Source organism: Tachypleus tridentatus, chromosome 1, assembly GCF_004210375.1.
Source record: "Tachypleus tridentatus isolate NWPU-2018 chromosome 1, ASM421037v1, whole genome shotgun sequence".
Classification (NCBI taxonomy): Eukaryota; Metazoa; Arthropoda; class Merostomata; order Xiphosura; family Limulidae; genus Tachypleus; species Tachypleus tridentatus.
The window spans coordinates 71,741,639-71,754,378 of record NC_134825.1 but is presented as its reverse complement, the minus strand read 5'-3'; the positions used below and the strand labels follow the sequence as shown (position 1 = coordinate 71,754,378).

Sequence of the window (12,740 nt, the reverse complement as noted above, 5' to 3'; positions counted from 1 at the left end):
AGCATAATCTCAACAATAATTTTTCATCATCATTTTATGACATTAAACATAAGTGTACTATATTATAAAGTGCATAATGTATATTTTTTTGGAAAAAATGTTAAAAAAGACAATTATTAGTCTCCTAGTACATAATAAAATAAAATTTGTATTTTGCAAATAACATCTTCTCATGAAATGTTTATTGAAATAAATGACCAATCATATGTAAAATTCACAAATATGATACTGCACAGCAAGATTAGGCAATGTGGTAACAAATGTAATATGTTTAGTTTGTCATAAAATTGTCAAGTGTCAACTAATGAAGTTTCTTCCCATAAAATGACATATCAATAGAACACTAGAGATCAACTTCTTTTAATGCTTTTGTTTTTCTGCAACACCAGTAGTCTATCTATGAAGAGTTTTCATAATTTAAGAAGAATTACATTTAATGTGGATGTGCATTCTAATTATTATTATTTTTACTTTTTATAATTATTTCTTTGTCATATTTTGTATGCGATCAGGTTATACCACCCTTCAAGCCTCAGGTGACATCAGATACTGATACTCAATACTTTGACCAAGAATTTACTGGAGAAACAGTAGAGCTGACCCCTCCATATCAAGCTCCCCTAAACTCCATATCTGAAGAAATGGAACAGCCTTACTTCCAGCAATTTTCCTTTCATGGCAACAGTGGTGTACTTGGACATGATACAGACCACTGAAATTTTAACCACAATATGTTCGATGCTGCATAAATTATTTCTCGTTTGTGACAGTACAAGTAATAATCCATAGTAAGAGTGAGTGAGAAGGCTTTTATAATTAACAATTGCAAAGTCTGAGTGTGTTATTATAGTTACAGTGTATGATATAGAAGGATTTTAACAGTTATTGTGTAAGTTAAGAGAAGTATATATTATATGAATTAAAGTGTCAGTGCATATTGTAAAAAGTTTATTTTTTGTATAATTATAATCATGATGCATAAATGAATTTTAAATTTAGTTTGTTATTTTATGAATGTTCTAAAGTGATACAAGTGCTTTTTGGCAACTTGTTAACTTTATACATATAGTTAACATTCAAAGACATGTATGGTTGTGTGTATCATTCATTAATTATTTGTTCTTGTGCTTCATAAAGTAAACTTGCTTGTTTTATAAATATTTACATATACTGTAACACTTATGGCCAGCCATATTTGTCATTATTTTTAGCAAGCATGTCCAATCTGTTTTATTGTGATTTTTTATTTCTCAGTAGTTGAATATTTCAAGGTTCCCATGTGAAATTTCAGATATGTTACTAATATTCCTAAATACTATGTTGTTAAATCACCTTTTATTGAAAGTTGTAAAACTTTTATTTTATTATAAAAATTTAGACTGGATGGATGATAGATCAAAACATTATTTACATAACATGTAGATAACAGCATATGGTGTTTACCAATAACACAGATCATTTTGGATTGACTGTTTATATTATTGTAGAATTGATTCACTGATTGTAATATTGATTAATGAACAGATCAAATAGGAAAATCTGGACTGTTAGAGATATTTTGGGAAATGCTTTGATGCTTCTTTTCAGGTTTTTTTTACATGTCTTCAGGGTCATCGGCTTTTATATATATAAGTGTGATATTGGGGAATACATGTTCAATCACTTGAGTAGGTTTATGCCTTTAACATCAGTGTCATAAACATAAAATTACTTTATAACAATATCAGCTTCTGTATTTTTAAGTAAAATATTTTAATTACATTTGTAGCATTCTCTTTTGTTTTCACTAGATATGTAATGCAGTTTCCATTAGCTACAGACTAGATAAGTATTCAAACTTCAAGGTTTCATGTCATATAGTGTACTTAGTACTGAAAATATTTGTATTATGGTTTTTACACCACAACATTTTTACAGGCAAATGGTATTGTAATAAAACAGTCTTCAATTTTTATGATGTCCAGCTATAATATAGGAAAATATTTAAAAGTTCTATGACATACTTGGGATACCTCAGGAAGCTCATGACAAATACCAAATCATGCTTTAGGAAAAGCTGGAAGCAGGAAACAAAAAAAAACACAGGATATAAAGTATTATTTTTATTTGACTAGTTGCTACAAAACTTAAGTATTAAGATAAGTGCAATAATGTCTACGTTACAATAAATATTTTGTATATGTGGTAAACTAAGGGAGATATTATTATTATTATACCATCTGAAATAATTTATTTTCTAGAATAGCAGCTGCTCATTATTCTAAATTTTCTAACTGAGTTATCAGGTGTTTGGTATTGTAAAGTTATTTTAATTTTATAAGTAAGTTTCAAGAGGTTATACTGTTGCTAATTCTGTTTATCTGTTGACCCAGTATGGCCATGTGGTTAGGGCACTTAACTTGCAACCTGAGGATCACAGGTTAGAATCCCTGTTCCAGAAAACATGCTTGCCCTTCAGCCATATGTATGTTATAATGTTAAGCTCAGTCCCATTATTCATTGGTTAAAGAATAGCCCAAGAATTGGGGGTGAATGGTGATGACTAGTTGTCTTCCCTCCAATCTTTTGACACTAAATTAGAGATGGCTAGTGCAGAGAGGCCTCATGGCTTTGTGCAAAATTCAAAGCAAACCATACTGTTTATTTTGTTAATTGTTTACAGCATGTGTTGCTGCTTTCATTATTTGATACACAGCTGCATTAAAAAATAAGTATTTAAATTTTAATTTTCAAAATATATTTTTTATTATTTTTCTATAAGTTAGAAATAAAATTTAAGTTGGAAATATTCTACTCTGAAATTGAAGTATATATACATAACTCGTGTTGAAATAAAGACAGATTATTGTTTAGAATGTTGAATAGAATATTGTTTAGATGTCTTAAATTTGCTTTTAAATTAAGTTTAGTAGTACTTATTTTCCAGGCTGGATTATGATTTATATATGATATAAACCTTTATATATTACTGAAAGCACTGAGTTTGTTTATCACATAATTTATCTCTGTAATAGTGTTAATGTTTTTCATTGTTGTAGCTCTTTGTTTTTGAGACACACCAGTCATGTTCCAGTTCTGTTAAATAGCTGCAGTGACATTACTTCAATATCAGTCATGGTTTAATATATTTATATAAATAGGTAAGTCAATATAGTTAAAGTCATTTTATAATGCAAACCTAAACAGTAAACCCTGTGTTCCTAACAAACAATAGTATATCATATATGTTATCAAATATCTAAGAAGTTTACATTTTTGAAATCTGAAATCATTTTAAGTCAAATTCCTCACAGTTTTGTTGATTTCTACTGGTCAATCCTATTGCAATATTAGCAATAAGAAATCTGAATGACCATTACTTTTTAATATCACTGAAAACATAGTTTCATTCATTCATAGAGCTGACTCTAATAATCAGAAATGTGAAGTGACTCCCAACATTGAACCATATCAAGTGCTTGTCTAGAGAGGGATAAAATGATTGATAGCCATACCAATGAAAGTGGTTCTTTCAAAAACTTCTAGTGGTTTTGAAATCAATCATAATATTTTACACATTACAGATGGTAAAGATTTTTTTCCTCATACAGATACAAGTGTAACTGATCCCAGGTAACAATTTGATGATATATGTTTTTACCACTTGCATTTTTAATTTTTCTCTTTATTTCTAATTAATGTTTTACTGTTTCTTTGAATTTTGCATTTTGTGTTGAAAAAAATGAGATCTAGATGCATAAGCTCCTTTCCACTGAGTCTAACCTTGTTACCTTTTCATTAATGCTATTTAGTAGTAATTTCATGATGAAATTTGAAAATTGAGTTTTAATAATGAGTGATTGCAAATGTACACAGTACTTGTTTTATAATTGTTCACAAATGGCACTGATGTTGAAGGTACCTACATCTTGCTTTAGTTATGCTGTTAGAAACTTAATTTACTTAAATCATTGTGATTAATCTTTTTCAATATTTTGAGAAACAAAAGGTATAGAAAAACTCGTAAAATTTATCACTTGGTTTTGATGAAATGTTAATGTTTATTAACTTGTTGCTTTTAATAATCCTTTCAGAAATACATATTTACTGCTGAAATTTACTGCTTTTTAATGTAAATCATTTTTAAGATATTTACCATAAAACCTTTTGTAGCATAATATTAGTTATCTTTGGAATTTTAATTTATTTTTCATATTTAAAGTAATTAAAAAGGTTCATATATGGTATTACTGAGAATAAAGTTTTATGACATGTTAAAAAAAAACACGCAATAATAACTTATATGTTTGTAAACAAAACATTATTGTTAAAATTGTTCAGGTGAAATTCTGTAACTTTTCTAGAAAACTAACAATGCCAGCCTTTTGTCTTTCAGATGTCTATTATTATTATTATTCAAAGAGTGGATAGCCTTAGATGCATATATATCATGTTATCACAAATAGATTCTTCATTAAGTGAGCAATATTTGTATGACACTTATAACTGAAAGGTAGAACAGATAAAGAGATAAAATTAAACCATTACTTAATTCTGTTATTTGATTTTTAAGAACTATATATTTTTCATGTTCTAAAAATACATTCTGTGCTTCGGCTAAACAAAATATTGTTTACCATAGTTTTACATTCACATCTGCTGAGGAAAACTTTAAGCATTCAGTTAAATAACGAATTCTGTGTACTTATAATATAATTTAAATCTTGTTATTATTTTATATAATAAGAGAAATACAGAGCATTTTCAAGACATCTATTTCCTTGTTGATACTAACTACTTGAACAACTGTAGATAAGTGATTTAAGAATGAAGTGCACATAAATAGAAGTAAAAATTAATTTTATCTTAGTTTTTGAATGTTATCTTCTGTCAGAGTAGTGTTATTTGTTTAAGTTCATTCTTCTCTTCTTTTAAGCCTTTTCTTTACCATCTGGGAACAGTGGTAGATTTAAGGTTGTGTGGGGCCAGGGAATAATAATTTTTGTGGGCCTTACATCAAATGTAATTTTACATAGAATAAAATTATCAATGGGCCCTAAGGCTGAGCCCCCTTTAACCCATACCTAAATATGCCTCCAACTGGGAAAGGTGTTCCTACAGCAAGTATTTGAAGGATTATAATTTTGGAAAGAGCCTTAAAATAACATGAGCTATTTTATTTAAAGCATCTGTTGAAAGTGACATTTAACAATTTCTTTCTCAAAATTTAGGTAACAACATTTGTTTTTCAGATAAAATTCTATAAACAATGATTATCAATCAGATCATAGGATATTTTATACGTTTTTGTTTACAATCTTAATAGCTGAAAAAGCCTATGGATATACAGTGTTTTGTCCAAAAATCAAGTTGATTTTGTGAAATGTGAAATGAGTAATAAGGTTAGGTTTTTTAGGGTTTTTTCATATAATTGTAATTGTTTTATTTAGTAAATAGCTTAGTTTTACTTTCATAGCATTTCTTGTAAAACATTTCAAACTGTCAAAGTTGGATTAATAATGTTTTGGATCAAAGCTCTTCATTACTTATAAATGAAATATGTAATTCAAATATCATTATTAACTGTCATGTACAGGTTGTTCTAAAAAAGATAAACCTTACAGCTGGCAACAGACAGAGAATATAGCAAAAAAAGCCTTGTTTGAGTGTTCCACATTTGTTTAATCAGATACTTTTAAAAAATATATTTACTTTTGTCATTTTACTAACATATAAAAACCCTGTATGTGTACAGTACTTTTGTGTCATGTCTACAAAGTAATAATACACTTACTCAAGGTATGTTGTGTGTTGTTATTTGTTATTAAGCACAATGCCATACAAAGGGCTATGTATGCTCTGCCCACCACAGGTATCTTAACCCAATTTCTAGCAGTACAAGTCTGCAGATATACTGCTGTGCCACTGGGGGGCCTGTAAATGTAATAACTGAACATTATAGATTTAAATTTATAAAATTTATGTAAACAATTGGGTAATCAATGCATTGCATTTAGTTTTCTCAGAATAATAAAACTATTTTTTCACTTTTAAATAACAATAGATTCATAAAAATGTACATTATACTTTTTTAACATCTCCTGTGAAGAGTGTGTATGATTTTAGGAAAGACAAGTAAATGTTTCCATAATTTTATTAATTAGAAAAAAAAGTACAATTTCACGCCCTGCTTATTCAGTCAGATAAAGTTGACAATGTGTGTTGTTATCTAGCTGACTTCCCTCTTGTTTATAATTTCAGAATTATGAATGGTCATGCCCAGATATCCCTTATGTAAATTTTTTTCAAAATTTTCAAACAAACCAGTATCCAGTTTTTAACTTAAAGGTTCCTTACTTAGACTTTAATTTGGTTAAATGACTTAGAATGTTTGAAAAACTAACCCATATTAGCATCTATGTTTCCTTTTATTATTTGTATCTTTTAAAATATAATATAAATTTGGCCCTAAACATCTAGTAATTTTTGTGCTTTTACAACTTAAAAATTCCATTTAAATATACTGGTACTCATACTAAATGTTGGTTTGGACTTTTCTTGTGAAAAACCTTTTCTAGAAATAAGTAGTTCTATTATAATAAAAATGCATTTTTCCATGCTATCATAATTAGAAAACTTATCCACTAAACTAGGTATGTGTGAAATAAGGATTGAAAGGTTAGATTGTGTGTAAGGCTTTATCTTTTCTAGAGACAATTGTATTTTTGGCTTTGTGTTCCAGTCATGCATGTTCCATTATTTGTATCTTTCTTTTATTGGAAGCACATTAAATAATACTTTATAGCAAAATACTCACAACCTTCTCTTTGATGACAAAGAATAAAATAAATGGAAGACATTTTTCATTATCAGTTCATAAATAAGACAAATATTCCAAAACAAAGTAACCAGTGCGATTATTGGCAATATTTTACATTCATGAGCTAAAAACAGAAATATACTTTAATGTCATTTTTTACCATTCCTGTATTTTCATATTTTACTACCTTCTTTTTAGTACCATCATACAATGATATGTTACACATATATATGTGTGTGTGTTTCTGTGTAATGATGTCTTTAAAGCTAATTTATTGATTAACAAAATGGCCACTGGTAATTCATTCCAAAATGGGTGTTGAAAAAAATTTATATTTCTGATATATCACCCATATCCATGCTTGAAAAAAAAACCTGATTATTATTTCAAAACATTTCTACACGTTGTTGTTATTGAAATGATTTTCAAGGTATGTGTTGTTACTCTTGTCAGTTGTGCTTGTTAGACACAAGCTAATTGTTTTATTAATATTTTACTATAAAAGAATATAAGTCATTTATTCATCATTAGTAACTGTAAATTAAGAATCTTACAAGGCACTCAATCCTATGAATTGCTTTGTGTCAAACCATGTAAAAAATGATAAATAACAGCAAAGAAATACATCGTTGTACATAGCAGAATGGTTACAGCATAAAAACAAAGGAAATGAGGTGTTCCATGACTTAGTGAAATATACATATTTGAAGATAGTAACTTTGATCTTGGTTGTTCTAGCTTGTATTTATTATTCTAGAGGTAAATAGATTTGCACACAATCAATTGAGAGTAAATGTGACAAGCTGCTTATTTTAAAGAAATCATGTATACTGTTTTGAAATTTTAGTATTTACATTAAATAATAGTTTAATTCTTATTGGTTATCAGTGACAAGGTTGTAAAGTTTTATTTGTGACTCTGAAAAAATAATTAAAGTTTGAGTAATACACCTTTATATACGGATATACGTAGATTGATATAAAAGCAGCTTTAAATACGGTAACCCATTTTATTACTTTTGAATGAAACAATGTTTTTGTTGGGTTTTTTCACAAAAATTGCCGTTAACTGTATTGCATTGCCTACTCACGTCTTACGCACTGTTTCTTATACGTAAAGTTTTGTTCGAAACAGTATTATAGGCAACTGTTTTTGTTAGTACTATGTATATTGGGTTGAAAAGACGTAGGAAACTGGCTTTTCGGTAATAAAATCTTATTCAAAAGTAAATGTTTTTTTGTGTGCATTATGTTTTAAATCGAATATTTTTTTAAATGAAGCCTATTAACAGCTTCCATAAAAATGCTTTATATTTGTAGTTAAGTATAAAACTACACAATGGGTTATCTATGCTGTGCCTACCACAAGTATCGAAATGCTGTTTGTAGCATTCTAAGTTTTCAGACATCCCGCTGTACCTCTAGAGGGCGTATTAATTGTGTACTTATAAACTGTGTTTCGTTTATTTATTTGATTTATACTTTTACACAAGCTTCAGCATCCTATACTGTATATACTGTTTCTAGTTTTATTTACTAAATCCTCTCGTTAAGTCAGCGGAAAGTTTATACTTGCAACACTAAAATTCAGGGTCTGATTCCCCGTGAGGAATAGATCGCAGATAGACCACTTCAAACTTCATGTCAGAGAAAGGGAAGGGGGGAATAAGAGCAAAACCAATTTACTGAATGTCAATTTTGAGTTCGAGATTAAATGTGCAGCAGACATTCTGAAGATAAATGTCCATCATCTGTTGATATTATCAGTATGATTAATTAATATCAATAACTTATACAAGTATCTATGTTTTCATTTCAACCTTATACATAAATAACGCGCAAATATAATACTAGTGGCAGATATACTTTAATGACAAACCATGCATAATTTCTGAAAATTAAATATATTTAGCTTTTAAATAGTTAAATAAAAAAACTAATAAAAATGTGCGACCATACGAAAGGTTTAAAGGTAGTACCCATATGTTTATTCACATTTCTATGTGAATATGATCGATGGGACTTTCCTTGTCTTCCCTAAATAGACCCATGGGTTGAAAATTACACAGTAGTCTTCTGTTTGGCAGTAAAAGGTAAACCAAAATACATTTACTTAATATTTTGCATTGCGTACAGAAATTGTTTAAAAATATTCAAACACGCAATGTTTTTGTTTTCTTTTTTGGTAGGGCTCGACATAACCAGGTGGTTAAGGCACTCAACTCGTAATCTGAGGGTCGCGAGGGCGTTATAATTACGGTCAATTCCACTATTCCTTGGTAAAAGAGTAGCGTAAGAGTTTGTGGTGGGTGGTGATGACTAGCTGCTTTCCCTCTAGTTTTACACTGCTAAATGAGGGACGGCTAGCGCAGATAGTCCTCGTGTAGCTTTGCGTGAAATTCAGAACAAAGCAAACAAATCTTTTTGGATAGCAGCCTTGATACGAATTAACGTCTGTTTATAAGCCCTCGAATTATTAATAAATTTAGGATATATAATTAAGTTCCCACTACGTGTATTGTGCAAGTGGGATTAGTTCAGTAAAATGTTCAATGAAAAACCGAGAGAATCCTTAAAAGCCAAGGCTTTGTTTGTTTGTTTTTGAATTTCATGCAAAGCTACACTACGGTTATCTGCGCTAGCCGTCTCTAAATTGGCAGTGTAAGACATTATAACGTCCCCACAGCTGAATGGGCGAGCATGTTTGTTGGGATGGTGAATTGAACTCGTGACCTTCAGATTACGAGTCGAGCACCTCAACCACTTGACCATGCCGGGCCAAGGCCGCGGCACTTGAAATTCTTTTAGGAGGATTAGAGTAAATTAATCTATGACTTTTTTTATGAACTATAATTTTTGTGCCCTAGCAATACCAAGTTGGGGCACTCGTGCACCCAATTCGATTCTATTACCTTTACCAGTCTACCCTCAAATTCGAATTCTTTCAGACAGGATTAGAGTAAATTAATTTGAGACCTCAAGCACAGTGAAACACATCAAAAACTGTAATTATATCTCGTACTTGTCGAGAGATGAGGGAGGCATGAGCTTGAAGTTTGCACTTGGAAAAAACAAAACATCAGAGCCATTCTGTAAATCGCTATGCCACAGCTAAAAATCACATTATTAGATCAACTTAATCATAACGGTAGATCAACGGTAAAAACGCTAATGTTTGATACGCGCAGTAGTCTCTGTACATTGTGCATGTATGTCTATTAAAAGTAAGAGCATCTTTGGCATATTGCAGCAGGTGTGCTCAAGGACTCCAACTTTCTAACAACTAATCAGTCCCTAGTCTACAGTGGCAGGGTAACAAGTTTCTCTCATCAATTCTTCCTGGAGCTCTGCATGACACTGGGTTTTTCACTATCCAAAGATGTCCTGACAAGATATCCCATGACTCAGAGGGGCTTTTTTCTGCTCCATGGTTCATAGTCTTTGCCATTTGAAACCTGCAGAGAAACAGCTTTGGCTGGCGGACAAAATATGCCAGCATAACATTCGATCTTTCTTTATTGAACTTAACCATAGATGGAATAGTGTCACTCTAGCTGGCTTCCTGTAAAATCTGTTTCTTCCATTCTTGGATTTGCCAGATGTCATCTCACTTCAATGACATTGAAATAAATACATCAAAGCAGAACTTAACTTGCCATTCTGGGTGTTTCAGACTTTCATCGATTTTCCTGAGTTTGTGATATTACACAGTAATATCAATATGTTCATAACAACAAAACTTATCATTCCTTCGTACTTTGTGGTATCTTCATGTTAAATCGATTTCATCACAGAGTATTGGGTAGGTCAGTTACTGACAGACAATGTTATGAAACAATACCAGATATAACTAAGTGAGATTAAGCAGAAAGATAAACAGGCTGGACACTGTGTAAAACATAATTAAATCATTCTTTTTTTTCATAAAAGACAAAAGTGTGAACACTTGTTTCGTTAACACTGGAATGTTACCTTTGCTTGAGTTACTTAAATGATAAGCCTGACAGATGGATTTCCAGTTTTCTATCCAGCAGAACAACTGAGATTTAGATCAGTAATGCCATATCAAATGCAATAACAATATCGGCAGGTTTATCACAAGAGTTTGTACATTTCATTTATAAATGATATACCCTTCCCAAAATTAACATATACCCGACAACATCGCTGTCTGGAGCACGTCTCGAGAGCTCTGACTGGCGATATCAAAAGTTCAAACCTTGCTCAATAACATAACAAATTGTTGTAACACTTGCCGATTTCTGCTTAACGCAACCGAAATTCAAGGAATACTATTCTATATAAAAATATCTGGCAAAAAAATTGGTTTTTGGTTTGAATTTCGCGCAAAGCTACACAAGGGCTATCTGCGCTAGCCGTCCCTAATTTAGCCATATAAGACTAGAAGGAAGGTGACTATTCATCACCATTCCCCGCCAACTCTTGAGCTGCTCTTTTACCAACGAATAGGGGAATTGACCGTCAATTATAACGCTCCCATGGCTGAAAGGGCGAGTCGAGTGCCTTAACCACCTGGCCATGCCGGGCCTCTTCCAAAAGAAAGTCGCTCCCCAAAATTAAAATTAAAATATACGACATGGAAATAAATGATCAAAAACAGTTAAATTCCTGGTCTGATGATTTTAAAATAATTTTAACTACGAAAAATTCTTTACCTAAGAATAGTAAGATGGAATAATGAAAGCACGCCGAGCAAAATAAAAAAATGGTCGTATGTCTAAAGCATACGCACGCCCTATAATAGAAAATGATAACATGATTGCAATCAAACTGTCACACGTCCTGTACAGTCGCATTCAAAATGCAAAACAAAAAATTACAGTAGCTTTGCGGCTCATGCACTACGCCCCACAAGTATAGTATATCTTGAAAAAAAAAAAAAACAGCAAACAACAATGAACGAATAACAACACTCGCGTATAAATACTTCAGAAAATCACTGACAAAATCATTAACCGCAATTTATTCCAGAATATCTAATGATAATGTTTGTTTGCTTTCTGTGAAACGTCGAATTTATAACAATAGTGACAATCGCTTCACGAGACTAGTCATCTGACTTGGAGGTTAGAAAGAGCATTGTATGCCTGCACACTACAATGTATATGTATTGTTCGTGAGGACGAAAATATATTGCAGTCATATATGTAAATATTTTGACTGTATATCTTACACATACTGACAAAACATTTTTATTTATAAACAATATTTGTTATATTTCTACCATTAGGATTCATGGGTGATGCGGCCGCCTTCCTTTTTCATACTTTTGCGCTCTTACTGCTCTAAAGTGTGACTTTTTAACAATAAATACTTTTATTTTCTGCCTCTTCTAGCTGCAAACCAATAATTAATAATATTATATTTACGTTTGAAGGATCATCTGGCTGCATCGATATAAATGATGTATGTTGAAACTATTTGGTATCCACTATTGGTCTTTAGCTCGGATTGTTGATGTATACGCATACACACACAAACTAGATGTAGTAAGGCAGAGTCTCCAAAGTATTCTGTTTCAAGGGTAAAGAAATCCAAAATTACGATTGTTTCTTTGAAATTAAGGAGAAAGTTACACAACGGACTATCTGTGCTCTGCCCACCATGGGTGTCGAAACCCGGTTTCTAGCAATGTAAGTCCGCAAACGTACCGCTGTGCCACTGTGAGGAGGATTAATAGTAACACATATTGTTATTTCTTGCTTTGAAGTTAATATACCATGCTGTGTTGTAGCCTACAGAGTGCATAATTCTTCTCTTGTTTCATACCATTCACACGTTTACTGACGCCACGACAATACAAATTGCAGCATTAAGCGGCTCTTATGTGACATCAGTTTAGTATCTACTGACAGACAGACAGACAACACATTACTGTGCAGTTGTGGGGCTTGTTGAGCAGTTGACTCCTCCAGGCGGCT

The 12,740-nt window shown here is 31.3% G+C and overlaps 1 protein-coding gene across 6 annotated transcripts in view; it reads left to right on the top strand.

Annotated features, from left to right (window-relative positions):
- Window positions 1-8,029, top strand: part of LOC143252016 (RAC serine/threonine-protein kinase-like) — a 67,660-nt gene extending 59,631 nt beyond the window's left edge. For 5 of the 6 annotated variants that reach the window (XM_076503556.1, XM_076503540.1, XM_076503563.1 and 2 more), the window contains one exon: window positions 513-8,029. In XM_076503556.1, the coding sequence (XP_076359671.1) occupies window positions 513-716 (204 nt within the window). In that variant the 3' untranslated portion in view covers window positions 717-8,029. The remainder of the gene's footprint in view (window positions 1-512) is intronic. The other variant, XR_013028798.1, reaches the window with a different exon arrangement.
- Window positions 8,030-12,740: the final 4,711 nt, after the last annotated feature.